Here is a 17,328-nt window from a genome sequence, read left to right as displayed (position 1 = left end):
ACTAGGACCCACTTCCATGCCTGAGAGCCCCTGCCCCGAAGCTGTGCTGCCTTCTCCCTTCTACTGACCCCTGTCTCATGACTGTAGATTCATGCCTTTTAGAACTTCTTTTCAGTCATTTTTGCTGAGCTTTAATGAAGGACTGGAGCTAAGCCGTGTTTTGCTGGAAATCAGCCGTGATTCTCAAAGGCAATAATTCTCACACTTTTTTGTCAGGAAACTCCATTATATTCCTAAAAAATTACTGAAGACCCAAAGAGCGCTGGTTTACATCAGTTATACCTTTCAATGTTTACTGCATTAAGAACTAAAGCTAAAAAAATGTTATTTACTCACTTAAAATAGCAGTAATAAACCTGCTGGGTGTAACATGCAGAGCCTGGCCTAAGAGCAGATGTCTGCCTCTCACTAGTCTGGTGTGGTATCCTGTGTCATGTGGCCTCTGGAAAACTCTGAAAGGTTGTTGCTGAGCCATGAAAGACGCCAGGATTCTTGGCCTCCGGAGGAGAGGGATTTAATCTGGGCCCAGTGACAAGGCTTGATCACTCAGAGCTTTTGTGTAATACCGTTTTATTAAAGTATAAAAGAGATAGATGTAGACATCAGAAGGGGGCAGAAAGTGTCCCCCTTGCAAGTTTTAACGAGCTGTTTTATGTCTGTTAGAAAGGTATTAATCAGATAAGAGAGACACCTCAAGGCTGAGGGAGTTTCACCAGGCCCCTCTCCCACAATATGCATTTTTGAGATAGGACTGCCTGAGGGGTGTCCTCCCCCAGCCATAAAACAATTGATATGAATACTGGTTTGTTGAGCTATTATCGGCCCAAGGTTTGAGAAAGGAAAAAAGTTAGTCTTAGGTGGAACCATTTTGAAGAAAGGCAAATTCCAAAGCAAATACATAGTTTTATTAACATAGTTTAAGAAAAACATTTGCATAAGAAAAACGCATTGGTTAGCTCAAGGTTTGAGAAAAGTTAAGTTCAGGTGGAACCAGGTGTCGCCATGGCAACACAGAATCTTAAGAGAAACCTCCTTTTAATTTTGAATAAAGAAGGAAAAAGAATCTGACACTTGTAGTTTGTTTCCTCCTGCCACTTAAGGGAGAGATAAAAAATGGCACTGCAGTCTATTTCCTCTGTTTGGAGACCCCTGGCCTTCCTGCCTGTTACCCTGTCAGCTCCACGCCACACTCACTGATCTCAGGGCGGAAGAGACAGGTAGTGTTTTGCTATTGTTACAAAAATAGCTTTGAAGTGCCGACCCCTGGAAAGGGTTAACCGGGCCACGTTTTGAGAATCGCTGCACCTGTCAGGATTTATCCAGGAGCCTCAGGCTTGAGGGTCTCCATCTGCTTTCTCTTGCTTGACGTCTAGACACAGAGGAGCTGGAGGACCCAGAGCTTGTGCTGGACTGTGTCCCCAGGGAGGCTGAGCAGAAGGCCGGCCTGGGAAGCTCCTGGTAACTGACCTGGGTGAGGACGGGGTGAGGGGACCTCTGTATTCTGGACAGTACGGTGGGGGAACATAGCCCCCACACAAGGGTAGCAGGTGTCCTTTCCACGTCAAGTCCAGGAATAGAGCAGAGCAAGGACAAGCAGAAGCAGAGGTTGACTGCTCAGGAGAAAAGGCAGGCCTGCCTGCTGCGCAGGGACTTGAGCCACCTGGACCAGCTGCATGAAGAGAAAGACCTTTTCATCCAGAAGACAAGGTAAGTGGGCCAGCCGGTCCCCTGCCCCAGGCTGTGTGGGTGCCCTGGCCGTGGGGGTTCCCTGCCCTCCACTCCTATCTAACCAGCAGTAACACTACTGTGTGGATGACATGAAACTTCACTCCTGAATGTGTGAGATGGAGGAGGAGAGGTCAGCCACCCCGGGCCTGGTCCCATCCAAGGAGAGGGAGACTGAGGCCTGGGGTACGCACGACCACTCACCCTGATTCTGGCTCAACTTCCAGGGGGGAGCTACGTGCCTGCCGCAGGAGGATGGAACTCCTAGTCAAGCAGCAGGAGAGTGTGGCAGCCGAGATAGCTGCAGAGAGGGCAGCCAACAACATGTAGGTCTGAGGTTGGAGGTGGGGCCTTGGGGCCAGTGTGTGAGCAAGGAGCCATGTCCACCCAATTGTGACCCGCATCTAGTGCTCACTGCACCCAGGTGGCAAGGGAATGGACCCATCTCCTGCCCTTGTGGGAATCTGACAGCTGCAGCAGACACCAGGAGTCAGGTGGCCACGACCCGGGAGGGAGGTCACTTTGATACGGGTGTCCAGGGGGCCCTCCCTGAGAAGGGGACCCACAGGCTGGAACCTGAGTGATAGAAACAGCAGCCACGTGGCACTGGAGCAGGAGCACCAGGGTGGGCTAGGTAGGGGTGGGGAGGAGCATCCAGCACAGGGCCTCAGATGGCACCAGGTCACGGGCCTGCAGACCAGAGCCATCTGGTCAGTGTCACTAAAGGCCATTCTCATAGAGATGACCCCACCCGCTTCTGCCCTTAGAGGGGGTATTTAGGGGCGGTGCATCTGTGTGTCCTACCCCATCACCACCCACCCATTCATCAGAGCATAACTGGGCTCAGATGACTGGGGGTCAAAGGCACTTGAAATAGAAATTTCAAGGGGATTTCTTGAAGCGCACCACCCCCGCCAAGGAGGGATTGGCCAAGGGCGGGTCTCTCGGTGGCTTTTGTCCTCGAGATGCTTCTGGTTGGCAGATGAGTATGCTGGGTCCTTCCTGGGCCAAAACCAGGCTGGGCCTGCTGCTCTGAGGAGCTGGCAACCAGGGAACAGCTCCCCATCCTGTTAGAGAGGCCAGTGGAGCGGGTAAAGGCAGCGTGGTCAGATCAGTGAGAGTAGGCCCAGCAGAAGCCTGCCTTCGGCCATGTTTCTGCCCGCCCAGCTGACACTCATCTCCTGCAAGTGAAAAATCAGTTGAAAGCATGGCTGGCTGGGGGCCGGCAACCCTAAGGCCCTGATTGCCGCTGTCCCTGCGGTCCCCAGGGCAGCCATGGGCCGCCTGGAGGCAGCGTCGCGGCGCCTGTGCTCGGAGCTGAAGAACGAGCGGGACCTGCAGGCGCAGATGATGGCGGTGCTGCAGCAGAGCCAGTGAGTCCAGGCCGGCTGGGGGCGGGCGCCTGGAGACAGAGAACCACACTTGGCACTTGACTTTCAAGCTGCCTAAAAATGGAAGGGTAGCCAAGACTTCCCTTTTTGTTCAGTGTTTTTCACTTTCTCCACGTTTCTTTGAATTCTTAGGAACCGTGAAATCAGCTGCTGCTTCCTTTTTTCCTGCTCTTTGTGCCCCCATGGAACAACTGAAACGATTTTTAAATCTTTATGCCTTTTCTACAAGCATCCCCCCAGACCCCACCCCCTAGAGAGATACTCCACCTGGAGCTTGTCCTGGCAGCCCTGCCGTGCGCCAGCCAACATCTGGGCTGCTCCTTACCAGCCTGGGACACCCCTGGTGGCCCTGCCTTTGTCCATCACTGTATCGTCCATTTAGTTTTTTAAAGCTTCTAACTTTTGAAAGAATTTCAAGTTTACAGAAGACTTGCAAAAACAGCACAAAGAATCCCCAGTGTCCCCTCCATTATCTGGTGACACTTTACAGCAAGAGGGTCCCACCTGGGGTGGTTACAGAGGGTTGTCCTGCCTCCAGTAGGAAGGGCCTTCTGACCTCAATATTTCTGAAGATTCCGCCCCCAGAAGGGCCCCCCAAGTTGCCTTTGTGTGATGTCTCCTCAGGACGGTGGCCTAGGATCCCCTACCTGGTGCCCCCCAGCAAGAGTCCTGAAGGCCACTGGTCCCCTTTCTTGGTGGGGGAGATTTCAGTCCCTTGATGGAGACGCGGTCTGCAGGGCTCCTTCTGCGCAGCCACGCTTTTCCTGTGGGAACTTGCTGGAACTTGTGCTCTGTGTCAGCCTGGAGAGCCCCTCCCCGCCCCTCTCACGCTCCCGTTTTGCATTTACTGATGTTTCTCGCTTGAATCGGTTGTGATGATGGCTGCCAAAGGGCAATTTTCGTTCACTTTTTGTGTGTGTGGCCCCCTGGCCACCTGGGGTGGGAGCAGAGTCCTCACCACCGGACCGCCAGGGAGGCCCATGCAAGCAGTTTTCTAATTCTGTGAGTCTTTCTAAGTGTGCGAGTTCTCATCCTGCTGTAGAGAACAACGTCTCATGTCTCTCTGTGTCAGTGCAGACTCTCTAATTTCTTTTCTGCTCAGTGACTTGTTCCTGCTCCATCTTTATCGTCCCCAGTTTGGCCAGTGGGACCTCTTTCAAGCTGGCTCTCTGTCATTTTTCCAGCACTTTCTGGGGGTAACAACAAGTTCCAGGCTTGCTTGTTTATTGTTGCCCAGCTCTGGACCTGCCAGGTGTGCCCAGAACCTGGTTTCTTGCAGAGAGAACGGTGTTTAGGGATCCAGGGTGGGTACCAGGGGGACTCACTGCTCCAGGCTGTCTCTCAGACAGAGCTGGGAAGCACATGTTCTTCTGTGTGTCTGCTGAAACAGGAGTTCATGCCTGGAAGTCCAGCTCCAACAAAAGCAGAGGTTCACCCTCGTCTCCCGTCTGATCTGTCCCGTCTCTCCTCTGACCTTCAGAGGCTCACCCTCATCTCCCGTCTGACCTGCTCTGTCTCTTCTCTGACCTTCAGAGGCTCACCCTCGTCTCCTGTCTGATCTGTCTTTTCTCTTCTCTGACCTTCAGAAACTTGCCGCTCATTATCCTCTGTGTTTTCACTCATTTTCCTCTGTGTTTTCACTCATTTCTCCTCCCACCAAATGCCAGTCTGCTGACCATGCCCAGCTGCCTGCTCCTCAGGCCCTGACCCAGGGAGCCCAGCTGCCTGCCCCCCTCATGTGGGCGTGGCCAATGCCCACTTACTTTCTTACTAATCAGCTAAGGTCTAATTTACATGCAAGAAAACGCACATCAGATGTCCCCTCGTGTGTCCCACCCATCAGCAGCACCGACCCCAGCGATCATGGGTGTCCCCCCCGCCCCGCCTCATTAGGTGTGCGGACCCTGCAGTGCTTACTGCCTTGCGCCCACTCCTCCTCCCTACAGCAGCCACGAGGCACCTCCCTTCATGGCTGCAGAGTCCACTGCCATTTGCGTCACGGCTGAGCAGGGCCGCCCAGGCCCCTCCTGGCTCCCACTGGAAGCCCACCCAGTTCCATGGCCCAGTCAGTGTCCGCCTTGGACAGCATAGTGGCCCCTCTGCTCTCTGGTGCAGTCGTCAGCTTCAGCTTCCAGCTCCATGGCCTCGTTGCTGGTTCTTCCTTGGATGTTGCTCCATGAGCACCAAGGCTTGGTAAATAGCTCTGTCCACTGCTTGGTGCTTCCCTGAGCTGGCCACCACCTCTGGGCCAGTGTGTTCAAGCCTGTGCCCATGGCAGCCACACCAGGGGTGTCACCTGGGACCCTGGCAGCCCTCCCCTGGGCCTATGACCAACCAGAAGTCACCCTTGAACCTGTTCTCGGGGGGATGTGCCTTCAGGGCCCTCGGTGTTGCTGCTGGAGTCTGTGCGCCCAAAATCAAGGGCACCCCAGGCCACAGGGATGTCAACGAGCCCCCCCAACTCGCAGTTTGGGCTGAGGGTGGGCGGGCCACAGAGCAAGTGTCAGCTGACCCCAAGGCCATCCTCCGGGGGCATGTGTCCCATTCCACCTGGAGCCCTGTGGGCACACCTGACCTTGGGGGTTGGGAGCTCAGACAGAGCCACTCACTGACACCAAGCACCTGCTGAGTGCCAGACCCTGATCCCAGTGCTTAGGGGTTGATCCCAGCACTTAGGCGTCATCAGTGAGTAAAACCCCAGAAAACCTTGCCGCGAGGAGCCTGTATCATGGGGGCTGGGGCATGGTAAGAGGCAGGTAAGAGGGTGGGCGCCATGTGGTGGGGCCTCTACTCCCCTGCGCCCAGAGAGCAGAGCTGCGGTGGCAGGGGCCCAAGTGTCATTGGTCAGATGCAGTGCCACATCCCTGGAGTGGCTGCAGCACAGAGGGGTAGCCCAGTCTCCCACCCCTGGCTGACGTGAACACCTCCGCCTGCCAGGAGCGCCCTGTGGCAGATCGAGGTCCAGGAGGGGCAGCTAGAGGACGCCCGCAAGTCGGCCCAAGAGGAGGCTGCAGCCGCCAGGAGAGGCCTTCAGGAGCGGGCAGCCAAGCAGCTGCACCGGGAGATGGGGGCCTCGGGGAAGGCAGAGCGGAACAGACTGCTGCGAGCCCGGTGCGTCCAGGCCTGGGGTCCTGCCTGCCCCCTCCCCCACCTGCCCGCCCAGGCCCACCCTCCCAGCCCTGGCCAGAGTGGCTGGAGCCATGCTCACTCCCTGACCTGACAGTGGCTTCCTCCTGGACACCCAGCCATTTTCTCTGCTCTGGCCACTCCTTCAGCCCATCCTCCCTGAGGCCTGACACTGCCCACTCCCTGGGGGCAGCCCCTTCTGAGCACAGGGCAGGAGGACAAAGTGTGCCACAGGCCAGGGGGCCCGACCTCCCACCCCTGGGGAGTCCCTGCCCCCCATCCCACCTTCACAGGTTTCCTCCAGCTCCCACTCTACCTGTCGCCGGATCTCCTGCTTCCGTGGAATCTAAGCCCATGGACACCTGCGGGGTCCCCATCTCCCTGCCAGGCACAGTGCAGGATCCTCCCTCATGCGTTTGCCCTCAGTCCCCTCTGGGTCTGCACAGCACATGTTCCTGTTCCCCCTTCTCCACAGCACATGTTCTCATCCTCCCCACCCGCCACCCCTGCAGGAGATGTGTGCACCTGCAGAAGGAGCTTGGACTCCGGCAGCAGAAGCTGGTGGAGGAAGCCCAGAAGAACCACCGGAAGGCCCTGAGGTTCCTGAAGGCCTCATTGGGGAGGTGCGTCATTCCTTCTCCTCAATCTCCTTGTGTCCACCTCACCCCTGCCAAGGGCAAGCCTGAGAAAGTGGGCCACTTGCCTTTATGTTGAAATTCTCTGATTTTATCATTGAACCCTCATGTCATCGTGTGCTTTCAGTTTTGAGCTGACAGCTGCTGCTTTCAGACAAGGACTGATCTAGAGAAATTGATCTCACCGTTTTCTCGCGGCTCATGTGCAGCCCAGCTCTCTTCCCGCTTGCACTTGGCTATTTCCTTGGGGCTCCTCCCAGCCCTGAGGCTGCTCAAGTGGTGACCAGGCCCTCCCTTCAGGATCCGTGAGCAGGAGCAGAAGGAGGAGCTGGAGACCCGAGAGCACATGCGCAGGCGCATGGACGCGGTGCTGGCCCTGAAGAACAGTATCTCCGCCAACCGGGTAGGAGCCCTTCCGGGATCCAGGCGGGACCACATGCGCCCGCCTGCCCTTGGACAGCCTCTCAGGCTCAGCACACCGTGTGCTGGCATCCCAGGCCTTCCTGGGGAAAGTGGGGCCTGGGGGTCAGTTAGGCCAGGGATGTGGGAAGGAATCTGCAAGGGAAGCCCTGGAGGATTTTCAGGAGAGGCAGCTGGGGGTGCATGGGGAGTGGTGGTGACGTCCTCACCACCTGTGTCTCTGGTACAGTGTGAGGTCACCCACCCGATAGAAAGCTCCAGTGTGCCTGCATACACCTGCAAATGCTGGAGCCTCCATGTTCTCCTTTCCCAAGGAAATGCTCCGGAAATTTCAAGCATGGGGCCAGGCCAAGACAGAGCTGGCAGAACAGAAGGCCCAGGCGGAGAAGAAGGCAATTCTGGCCCAAGGTGGGGACGCCTTTAAGCACCTGTGCCATCAGCGCCGGCGCCAGGAGTTGGAGGCCCAGAACCGGTGAGCATGCTGGGAGCACCCCAGGGTAGTGGGGGCACATTTGCCACAACTACTGAGGCTGCCTCTCGCCCTGCGTCTCCCTTCCACCCCCACCCCACGCAAGGTACCTCTCCTGGGCCTCAGAGCACAGCCCCTCCTGATTCTGCCACCAGGCATGCCCCTATGTCGAGTGGCTCACTCCTTTGTCTCTGCGTGCCCAGCCCCCCACTAGCCCTCTCCTCCCTCCCAGAAGGCAAGGGTAGCCTGGGCTCACTTTCTGGTCTCAGGTGCTCAGTGGTGCCTCAGTCCATGCTGCACCCCGTCATCCCCCAGAACCCCTGGGCCTTCAAGGTCCCCATTCACAGGTCCTAGGCTGCGCCCACCCTGAGAGAAAAGCGTCCTCTGGAGGGCTTCCCAAGATGCTAGAGTGAGTTCACAGCTCTCCCACCTAGCCCAGCATTGCACACTAGGCTCTGTGTCTCCTCTCCCTGCTGGAGGCCCGTCCCTTCCCCTCTCTGGCTTCCTAGCCCCGCCCGTCGTGGTCACTGTTAGCATCTGCCCAGCTGTGGCTTCCTGGTCCTGCTGCTAGGGAGTGTCCCCTAGTCATACCATTGCCCCACCTGCAGGGGTCCCGGGGTGGGGGAGAAGCTCCTTGGCATCTGAGGCTCTCAGTCCTGGCACGTGGGAGGGACAAGTGGGGAGCAGCACCCTCCCACCCAAGGCTGCCCTGGTCTGAGCCTCAGCCAGGCCGCAGAAGTCTGGGGACTAGGAGAGCAGGGACACGAGAGCCCAAGGTTGGCACCCCAGGTCTCTGGCCCTGCCGCCCTTGGGCCTCCTCATCTGCTCCCCTGGAGCCCAGTGGGCCCAGCCTCTCGGGTCGGGGGCGTCTGGCTCTCGGCCCAGACAGCATTCCCTGCAGCGCCTTCGAGGAGGAGCAGAAGCGCAGGAAGCAGGAGATTGTGAGTCGGCTCTTGAAGGAAGAGGCTGTGGAGGACCAGAGGAGGCCACGGCCTGAGCCCCCGAGACCCGCAGGCCAGCGGAGCCTGAGGGACCAGACCTGGAGTTACGTGGCCACCTTCTGCGATGGGCAGAGCACAGAGGCCCCGCTCTGCTGTCCCCTGGTGAGCGGATGCCCTGGCGGCAACAGGACCATGCCTGCCAGCCAAGATCAGCACCACCGAGAGCGCCCTGGCCCCAGTACCTTTACTTCCTGCTTGCGTCTGATGCCCCACCCCCACCACCAGGGCCATGGATGGCCTCGAGGCTCCCTCCCAAGGCAGGCGGGTGGCAGCCTCCCGGGGCTCTGGTGCCTCACCCACTGAGAGGCAGACCTCACAGCCACCCGTACCCTAAACAAGATCGTCTCGGGCCGCCTTACATGTGCATCGTTTTGGTGACCTGCTTACTGTGCCTGAAGATGTGGGACAGGGATCTTGGGACCCTGTCCTTAACCCCGGGTGGCCCTTCCACTTCTGCCCTGTGCATCCCCAACCTGAAGGCCCAGCTCACTGGCTCTAACAAGGGTGCTGCCGGCTGGGCCCCCAGGCTTCATTGCATGTTGCCCCCCAGGGTCTCCACTCCTCTCAGTGCCCCTCTCCACCCTGCTGTCCTGGGCAGCACCCGCCTGCACCTCCTGCTGCCTCCTCCCTATTGTCTCACCAGCCAGAGTGCTCCTGCTCTTCTCCACGGGGGGCCTTTCTCTCACCTGCAGCAACGTCAATCTCCACCCTTATCCCTATTCCAGCCTGATGTCCCTGGACAGAGGCCAGGTCCAGCCCAAGAGCAGATAAAGGTCTGTGAAGGGGATTCCAGCACATATGTGGGCCCTGGAGAAAGGCTTTCACGATGTGTAGACATTTGTACTTTAAATGGAAGTGACAAACGATGTGTGCTCTGGTCTTTGATGCAGAGTGGGGCCTGGGGTCCCGGGGTCCTCCTTCCCATCTATGTGTGGGGGGCCTAGGGGCCTGGGGGGTCCTCCTCCTGTCAGCATGTTCTCTTTTCTAGAATGAGCCGTGTCTTTCTCCCCCAGCTCCAGGAGACCAGGTCCAGATTCTACCAGTCCTCTCCGCTGCTGACGGCCATCTCCAGTGAGTCTGTCCAGGGGGACGGGAGCCTTGGCGGGGAGGACACACTGGCTTGGCCGGAGATCCCCGGGCTCTGGAAGGAGGACTACAAGCCTTTCCAGGTAGCTCCTCAGACACAGACACAGCCCCGTCTCCCCCACCCACCCTCACCCCGTCCTGATGACTGCTGGGGCCTCGGTCATGGGTGCTGCTCTGCGGCTTCTCCTGACTGCCTCCCTGCCCCATAGCACACAGGCCGGCAGGGGCCGCACACAGCAGATGCAGGCTGGGGCTCAGGGTGGGGGAGTGAGCCCTGATTCCTGCACTTACCACTGGGAAGCCTGTGGCTGGAAGGCCTGCTCACACTTCCTTTGACAGCCTTCTGTCAGGGCAGTGGTCATCCCAGCAGGCATAGCTCCGTGAGCCATGGAGTTGGCAAGTATCCAGTGCACGTGGCAGGATGCTGGCCCCAGCTCTGTTTCTGGCCACCTGGGAGGGCGTCACCTCTATCTATGGGCAAACTCATTCCCGTCATTCTGAGGGTCAAGCCATTTGGTTCTGCTGGTTCTGAGGAGGCCTGGCTGACTGGGCCGGAGCTGGGCACTACCCCACTCAGGCTTGGGGTCACTGCACAGGGGTCACCCGTCAGCAGGCCAGCTTCCACCCCAGAGTGCGAGGGCAGGAGGGTGCCAGTCCCTGGGTCGGCCCCGGCACCAGAGCCAGGCCCCCAGAGGCTCCCTGTCTAAGTCACTGAGACTGTCAGGGCTGCACCTTTGTGCCACTTGAAAAAATTTGCTTCCTGTAGAAATTTTCAAAAACTTTTTCTTGGCCTGATTTTAAAATACTTTCAAACTGTAGTAGTGGAAAAGACTCTTGAGAGTCCCTGGACTGCAAGGAGATCAAACCGGTCCGTCCTAAAGGAAATCAACCCTGAATATTCATTGGAAGGACTGATGTTGAAGCTCCAATACTTTGGCCAGTTGATGTGAAGAGCTGACTCATTGGAAAAGACCCTGATGCTGGGGAAGATTGAGGGCAGGAAAAGAAGGGGACAACAGAGGATGAGATACTTGGATGGCAATGAACATGAGTTTGAGCAAACTCTGGCAGATGGTGAAGGACAGGGAAGCCTGGCATGCTACAGTCCATGAGGTCGCAAAGAGTAGGACACGACTGAGCAACTGAACAACAACAAAAAAACCTAGAAAACCCCCCTCTGCCATTATTTTCCAGAAATCCTCTAGATTGTGGATGGCTCTGCTCAGCCTCTTGTCCCCCACCCCCACCACCTTGCTGGTGCCCCACCTTGGATGTTGCATGCTCCCCTCCCCACGTGGCTCCCTCTCCACCCCATGCGGCCTCAGTGACCCTGGCTGTTTGTGTCCCTCACTCCCCAGCTGCCCTCAGGGAGGCCTGGCCAGGCTTTCCAGATGGCCCTGTCAATCCCCAGGTATCCAAGGAGGATGTGGACCGGAAGCCAGTGGGCGGAACAAAGATGGACAAGGACATCCTGGCACGGACAATGCAACGGCTACGCAGTGGGGTGATCCACAAACAGGTGGCATCAGGGCGTGAGTTCAGAGGGTGCCCCTTCAACAGCAAGCCCAAGTTCATCCACTTCAAGGTAAGCCCAGAGTCCTGGTACCAGTGTCCTCACCTGGGACTGAGGGTGACAGGGTCCCATGGAAGGGCTCAGGCACCGGCCCAGGAGGGCACTGGTCCTAGGGAGGCCGGGACATCACAACTTCCCAGTCCCCCTGGAGGAGCCAGGCACCACCCAACCCTTTGCTGGGAGACCCACACCCGCTGGTCCCCAGGCACCCCCTTCCTGCCCGAGGCGGAGGTCCTGGGAGACGAGGGAGACGTCCTGGTCTCCCAGGCATGGCTGTCAGGTGCCGAGAAGCAGCCACCAGAGAGCTTTGAGTATTAACTTTTCACTCGCTTTACCTAGGACTTTGATGTGGGCAAAGTGTACAAGAAGAAGATCACGCTGATCAACGCCACCTACACGATTAACTACTGCAAGCTGGTCGGCGTGGATGAGAGCCTGCAGGACTTCATCCACGTGGAGTAGGCAGTGGGGCGGCCATGGGCCGGGCCTTAGTCCCTGCAGCTGCTCCCAGAGCCTCTTTGTTTGAACCACACTTGGGGCCCGCGGGCATTTTCTGAAGTGTCTCGGCCCCCGTCCTCAGGCCAGCCCCATTTTCCCTGATGAATGGCTTGACATTTCCTCCTCTGTGTTTTGAGGTCAATGGCTCTGAGTAAGAGCTCCCTGTGGGGCCTTGTGCCTCCTCAAAGTAAAGAAAAAAGCCGTCTTTTTATTTCAGGACTGTGTACTTGAACTCTTTAAATTTTCAGTCTGCTCCAGAGTTTCAGGTTTCTTCTCTTGAGACCCTGCTGATGCCTGAGCCAGATCCTCTCGTCTGTGATCCCTTCTGGTCCCTGGAATCCTCTCTTCCTTCTTATTTTGTTTTCCCTCATTTCCCTCATAACGACCGTTACTGTGTCTCTCTGCAGGGCCCATTTCTCTTCTGCTCTTTAAGCGTTTTGACTTCTTCGTTAAGGGTTTTTTCTCCTGCCCTTCCTGGCTTCTGCTGCTCCTCCTCATCATCAATGGGGAGGTCCCCGGGGCTGTAAGTACCCAGGTGTGCGTGGCTCCTGCTGTGTGAGTGCTGCAGCCTCCGAGGCCCTGTCCGCTGCCTGCGGTGCCTTCCAGGGCTGTGCCGCTGGCCGGGGCTCTGGTCAGTCTCCCCATTGGACTCACTGTCCATTCTGTGCAGCTTGTGAGCCAGATGCAGGATCTTCACTCCCTTTTCTGTCTTCCCTTGTTCCACGTTTATCACCCGCATGTCCTCCACTGTCGGGCGTGCTGACACTGGGGCTTTCCGTGTGGCTGGTTCTCCCTGTGGATCTGTGGTTTCTGGAGGAGTGGGCGGGGGTGCACAGTCGGTTGGTCACATCACCTCGGCCACCCCAAGTCACCCTCCCCAGCCTGGATCAGGAATGTTTTATGGGCAGCTTTTTCTCTCAACACCTTGAGGATATTCCTCCCTGTCTGCTGGCTTATGCTCTTGCCGTTGGAAGTCGGCTTTCCGGCCAGTCCCCTGTCTTCATAGGTTATCCAGCCTCCTCTGATCGCCATGAGGTTGCCGGGCCCTTGGGGTCCAGCATGTCCACCACCGTGTCTGCCGTGGATCGCTGTCTCCTAGAGCCGTTTTAGAACTCCCTGTGCTTCCTGGTCAGGCTCTGCCAACAACTGTGGACATCCCTCCTCCCTGGCCCTTCACACACTGTCCCCATCCATCCTCACGGACCGGCCCTCTGTGCTCGACTTGAAACCTGTCTGCTCTGCACCCCCATGCTTCCTGACCCCTGTATCACACTGCCCCCCGCCTTTGCCGTCATCTCTCTGAGCAAGTTTCTGGGGTCTGTCCCTCCATTCACTTCTCTCTTTTATGGTATCTAATCAGCTGTTGAAATTACTAATTTCATTTCCAATTCCAGTTGCCATATTCCTCATTTCTGAAGGTCCCAAGCTGTCTTTCAGATCAGCTGATATTTCTGGTTCTTTTCTCACGTCTGTAAAAGTCTCCCTTCAGTAATTCTGCCGCCTGAGGTCCTGGGGTCTGGCCCTGCCCCTTGCCGTGTCCCTGTTGGTTTGTGCACAGCTTTCAGGTCTGGGTTTTGACCCATCCACTGGTGAGATGCCATTTGGGACTCTGTTTGTCTAACACCACTTCCCTCCCAACATGAGGAGCTCGGGTCTACTTCTGCCTTGAGCCCCTGGGATGCTGCCAGCCAGAGACAGATTTTAATATTAAGTTTTTGCTTGTGTTTTCTAAGCAAAGTACAAGAGGTAAAATCCAACTTTGTGAAAATGGACCTCGTGTTTCATGTTAGCAATTTTGTGGGGGGCTCTTTTTTTTCAGACAAATTCAAAGTCCTTCCAGAACACTGGGAATGTGAGGCTGTTTTCCTGATCCTTTTACTTGAAGTGGGGCTCAGATGGCTCCAGTTGAATGTAGCACCTTCAGTCCCCGCCCACCCCCCGCCTCCCTGCCTAGCTCACAGCCCATCACCTTGAAACCAAAGTCCTAGACCCTTGGTTCCAGGCCTGGCTCATGCCCCCAGGGAACCATGACCACTGCTCACCCCATAGCATCTGTACCCTCTGGGGCCAGCCCCTCCTTCCCTCCCTCCTTCCCTTTCCCCTCCCCCTCCCCTCCTTTCCCCACTTCCCTCCCTCCTCTCTCCCTCCCCTCCTTCACTCACACAACTGACACTCAGATGTCCCTGGAGCATCTCCTGTGGACTGAGCCCCAGGGAGGCAGCAGGGGCTCAGCCCCCGGGACAGGGTGAGAAGGAGGTTTCAATGGCCTGCCCAGGCACTGGCTGTCTGGGACAATGGCTCCAGCCCATCTGTGGTCCATGAGGGCAGGAGGCTCAGCCCTGCTCCGTTGTTGTTCCCGCAGCTTTGACCCCCCAGGCCCACTATCAGCCGGCATGTCCTGCGAAGTGCTTGTCACCTTCAAGCCCATGGTGAGTGTCAGTCCAAAAACCAAGCTGTGAAAAAAGGGGTTTTCTACTATCTCGAGAGGGTGGTGGGTGGAAATGGGGTCTCCGCTGCCCCAGGCTCCACAGGATGTTGTTATGGAGGAAGGACACACTGTAATGCAGAGGGAGTGGCATGTGGCCTCCACTTGGCTAATTTCCAAAACATGCTGGAGACTCTTCTTCAGCTCAGACAGGGTGACACGGAGGCCCTTCTGCATCCCTGGGTGGCAAGTGTGACTGCTGATGCCTGCGGGTCCAGTGGGATGGGCTGCAGGCCCCTTCCTTAGGCAGCAGTGGAGGTGGGTTGTCCAGATAGCACGTGTCACATGGAAGCTGCAAATGTGTGGGTGGTCGGGGTTTTATTTTTTAGATAAACAAAGATCTGGAAGGAAATGTCTCGTTTCTGGCTCAGACAGGCGGATTTTCTGTTCCACTGAAATGTTCAACAAAGAAATGCTCTGTGAGTTTGTGCTGAGCATCGGGGGTGGGGGGGAGGCGGGTCTGAGGCTGGTGTCTGGGGAGGTGGGTACCCACGCCCATGCTGCAAACTTCCAGAGAGTCTGCACAGGGTGGCATCCAGCTTGCAGGACCCCTGGGTCAGAGGAGACCCTCAGGCTCGTCTCAGGAGACCTGCTCCTCCCAGAAGCTCTGTGGTGTCACCTGATGGGTTTCTTTTGTAAATTATAGTCACCATGCAGCTTTCACATCCCCAGAGCTTGTAACTGGAGTTCGTGCCTTCTGATCCCTCTACCCATTCTACCACCCCAACCCCGCCTGAAACCACAATCTGTTTGGTTTATTTTTTTCATATCTGTGAGCTCCATTTTTTTTTTTCAGATTCCACCGTAAGTGTAATCATACAGTACCCATCTTTTCTACCTGACTTATTTCAGGTGTCATAATGCCATTCACATTGTGCCAAATGGCAAGGTTTCCTTTTTATGGCTGAATAATATTCCATTTTATATCCACCACAATTTCTTTATCCATCTATTTGTCGATGGACCTGACACTTAGGTTGCTTTCATGTCTTGGCTTTTGCAAATAGTGCTACAGTGAATATGAGCATGCAGACAACTCTTCTGATGATACTGGTTTCATTCATTTGGACGAATACCCAGACCTGGGATCACTGGGTCATATTGTAATTCTCTTTATAATTATTTGAGGAGTCTCCATACTGTTCTCCACAGTGGCATCACCAGTTTATATTCCTACCAGCAGTACATGAGGTTCCTTTTTCTCCACATCCTTGCCAGCACTTATTACTTATTTCTTTTTGATAACAGCTATTCTAATGGTACAGAGAAGGCAATGGCAACCCACTCTGGTACTCTTGCTTGGGAAATCTCATGGACGGAGGAGCCTGGTAGGCTGCAGTCCATGGGGTCGCTAAGAGTTGGACATGACTGAGCAACTTCCCTTTCACTTTCCACTTTCATGCATTGGAGAAGGAAATGGCAACCCACTCCAGTATTCTTGCCTGGAGAATCCCAGGGACGGGAGCCTGGTGGGCTGCCGTCTATGGGGTCGCACAGAGTCGGACATGACTGACGTGACTTAGCAGCAGCAGCAGCATTCTAATGGTATGGCTTCCCTGGTGGTTCAGTGGTAAAGAATCTGCCTGCTAATGCAGGAGACATGGAGATGCAGGGTCGATCCCTGGGTTGGGAAGATCCCCTGGAGAAGGAAGTGGCAACCCACTGCAGTATTCTTGCCTGGGAAATCCCATGGACAGAGAAGCCTGGCAGGGTACAGTCCTTGGGGTTGCAAAGAGTCAGACACAACTCAGCAATTAAACAGCAACGATGTTCTAACGATACAAGACAACAGGGAGCTGTGGTTTTGATGTGCATTTCCTTGCTGATCAGTGATACTTTCACGAGGACCTTTCGTGTGCATGTTGGCCATTTGTATGTCTTGTTTGGGAAAATATCTATTCAATTCCTCTGTCTATTTTTAAATCATATTGTTTGGGTTGGTTTGTATTTTTGCTATTCAGTTGTGTGAATTCTTTACATATTTGGATATCAACTTCTTATCAATGTGATTTGTAATGATTTTCTTCCATTCCATGAGCTGCTTTTTCATTTTGTTTGTAATCTCCTTTGTTACATGGAATTGATATTTTCTTTTAATTAAGAAAATTTTTGTATTAATGAAAAGCAGAAAGAATATCCATATAATCACTTCCTGAATCCAGTCACTGTCAACATTTGCCACTTCTTCTGTCTGTCTATCTGCTTACCTGGCCCACTTCAGAATGAAGCAGCAATTTCCTATTGCTCAATACCCATCCTTATAAAACATCAGCATCTCAAATACAATTAACCACATTCCTAGTCATCACCTCCCACCCAGTCCATATTCAAATGTACTGAGTTGTCCCCAGACCACCTTATATAACTGTGGTTTTTTGAGCTGAGATACAATCAAGCTCACATATTGCATTTGATTATTAAGCTCTTAAGTCTCTTTTCTTTCAGGCTTTAACTCTAGTAAAATACATACCTAGACATGGCATGTGTAGGAAATCCCATGGACGGAGGAGCCTGGCAGGCTATCATCCATGGTCGCAAGAGTTGGACACGGCTTAGGGACTATACCACCACCAGCACCGCACATGGCATAGATATACATCTTAACTGGCTGTAAGTGCACAGCCCAGGGGTATTCCATACATTCACAGCGCTCTGAGCCCTCACCACCGTCTATCTCAGAGTCTTCATCTTGCAAAACTAGAGCTCTCCTTATTAAATGCTCGCTCCCCACCCTCCCCCAGCCCCTGGCACCCTCCATTCTCCTTTCTGTCTCTGTGAACCTGATGACTTTAAGTACCTTATGTAAGTGGGATCACAGGGCATGTCTCCTCTTATGAACAGCTTCTTTCACGGAGTGCAGTGCCCTCCAGGGCCGTCGTGCTGCAGTCTGTGTCGGAACTTCTGAGGCTCAGTGCTGCG

At 55.3% G+C, this 17,328-nt stretch overlaps 1 protein-coding gene across 3 annotated transcripts in view; it reads left to right on the top strand.

Annotated features, from left to right (window-relative positions):
- The window catches only part of CFAP74 (cilia and flagella associated protein 74), an 89,446-nt gene that overhangs the window by 31,778 nt on the left and 40,340 nt on the right, over positions 1–17,328 (top strand). For 2 of the 3 annotated variants that reach the window (XM_070385069.1, XM_070385068.1), the window contains exons 3-17: positions 1,374–1,458; positions 1,567–1,707; positions 1,953–2,051; positions 2,994–3,098; positions 6,054–6,227; positions 6,755–6,865; positions 7,178–7,280; positions 7,612–7,769; positions 8,668–8,869; positions 9,460–9,540; positions 9,781–9,936; positions 11,265–11,438; positions 11,766–11,884; positions 14,287–14,353; positions 14,739–14,828. In XM_070385069.1, coding sequence (XP_070241170.1) covers positions 1,374–1,458; positions 1,567–1,707; positions 1,953–2,051; positions 2,994–3,098; positions 6,054–6,227; positions 6,755–6,865; positions 7,178–7,280; positions 7,612–7,769; positions 8,668–8,869; positions 9,460–9,540; positions 9,781–9,936; positions 11,265–11,438; positions 11,766–11,884; positions 14,287–14,353; positions 14,739–14,828 — 1,865 coding nt within the window. The remainder of the gene's footprint in view (positions 1–1,373; positions 1,459–1,566; positions 1,708–1,952; positions 2,052–2,993; positions 3,099–6,053; positions 6,228–6,754; positions 6,866–7,177; positions 7,281–7,611; positions 7,770–8,667; positions 8,870–9,459; positions 9,541–9,780; positions 9,937–11,264; positions 11,439–11,765; positions 11,885–14,286; positions 14,354–14,738; positions 14,829–17,328) is intronic. The other variant, XM_070385070.1, reaches the window with a different exon arrangement.

This window comes from Bos mutus, chromosome 16 (assembly GCF_027580195.1).
Source record: "Bos mutus isolate GX-2022 chromosome 16, NWIPB_WYAK_1.1, whole genome shotgun sequence".
NCBI classification, from domain to species: domain Eukaryota; kingdom Metazoa; phylum Chordata; class Mammalia; order Artiodactyla; family Bovidae; genus Bos; species Bos mutus.
This window is presented reverse-complemented; position numbering and strand designations above follow the sequence as displayed.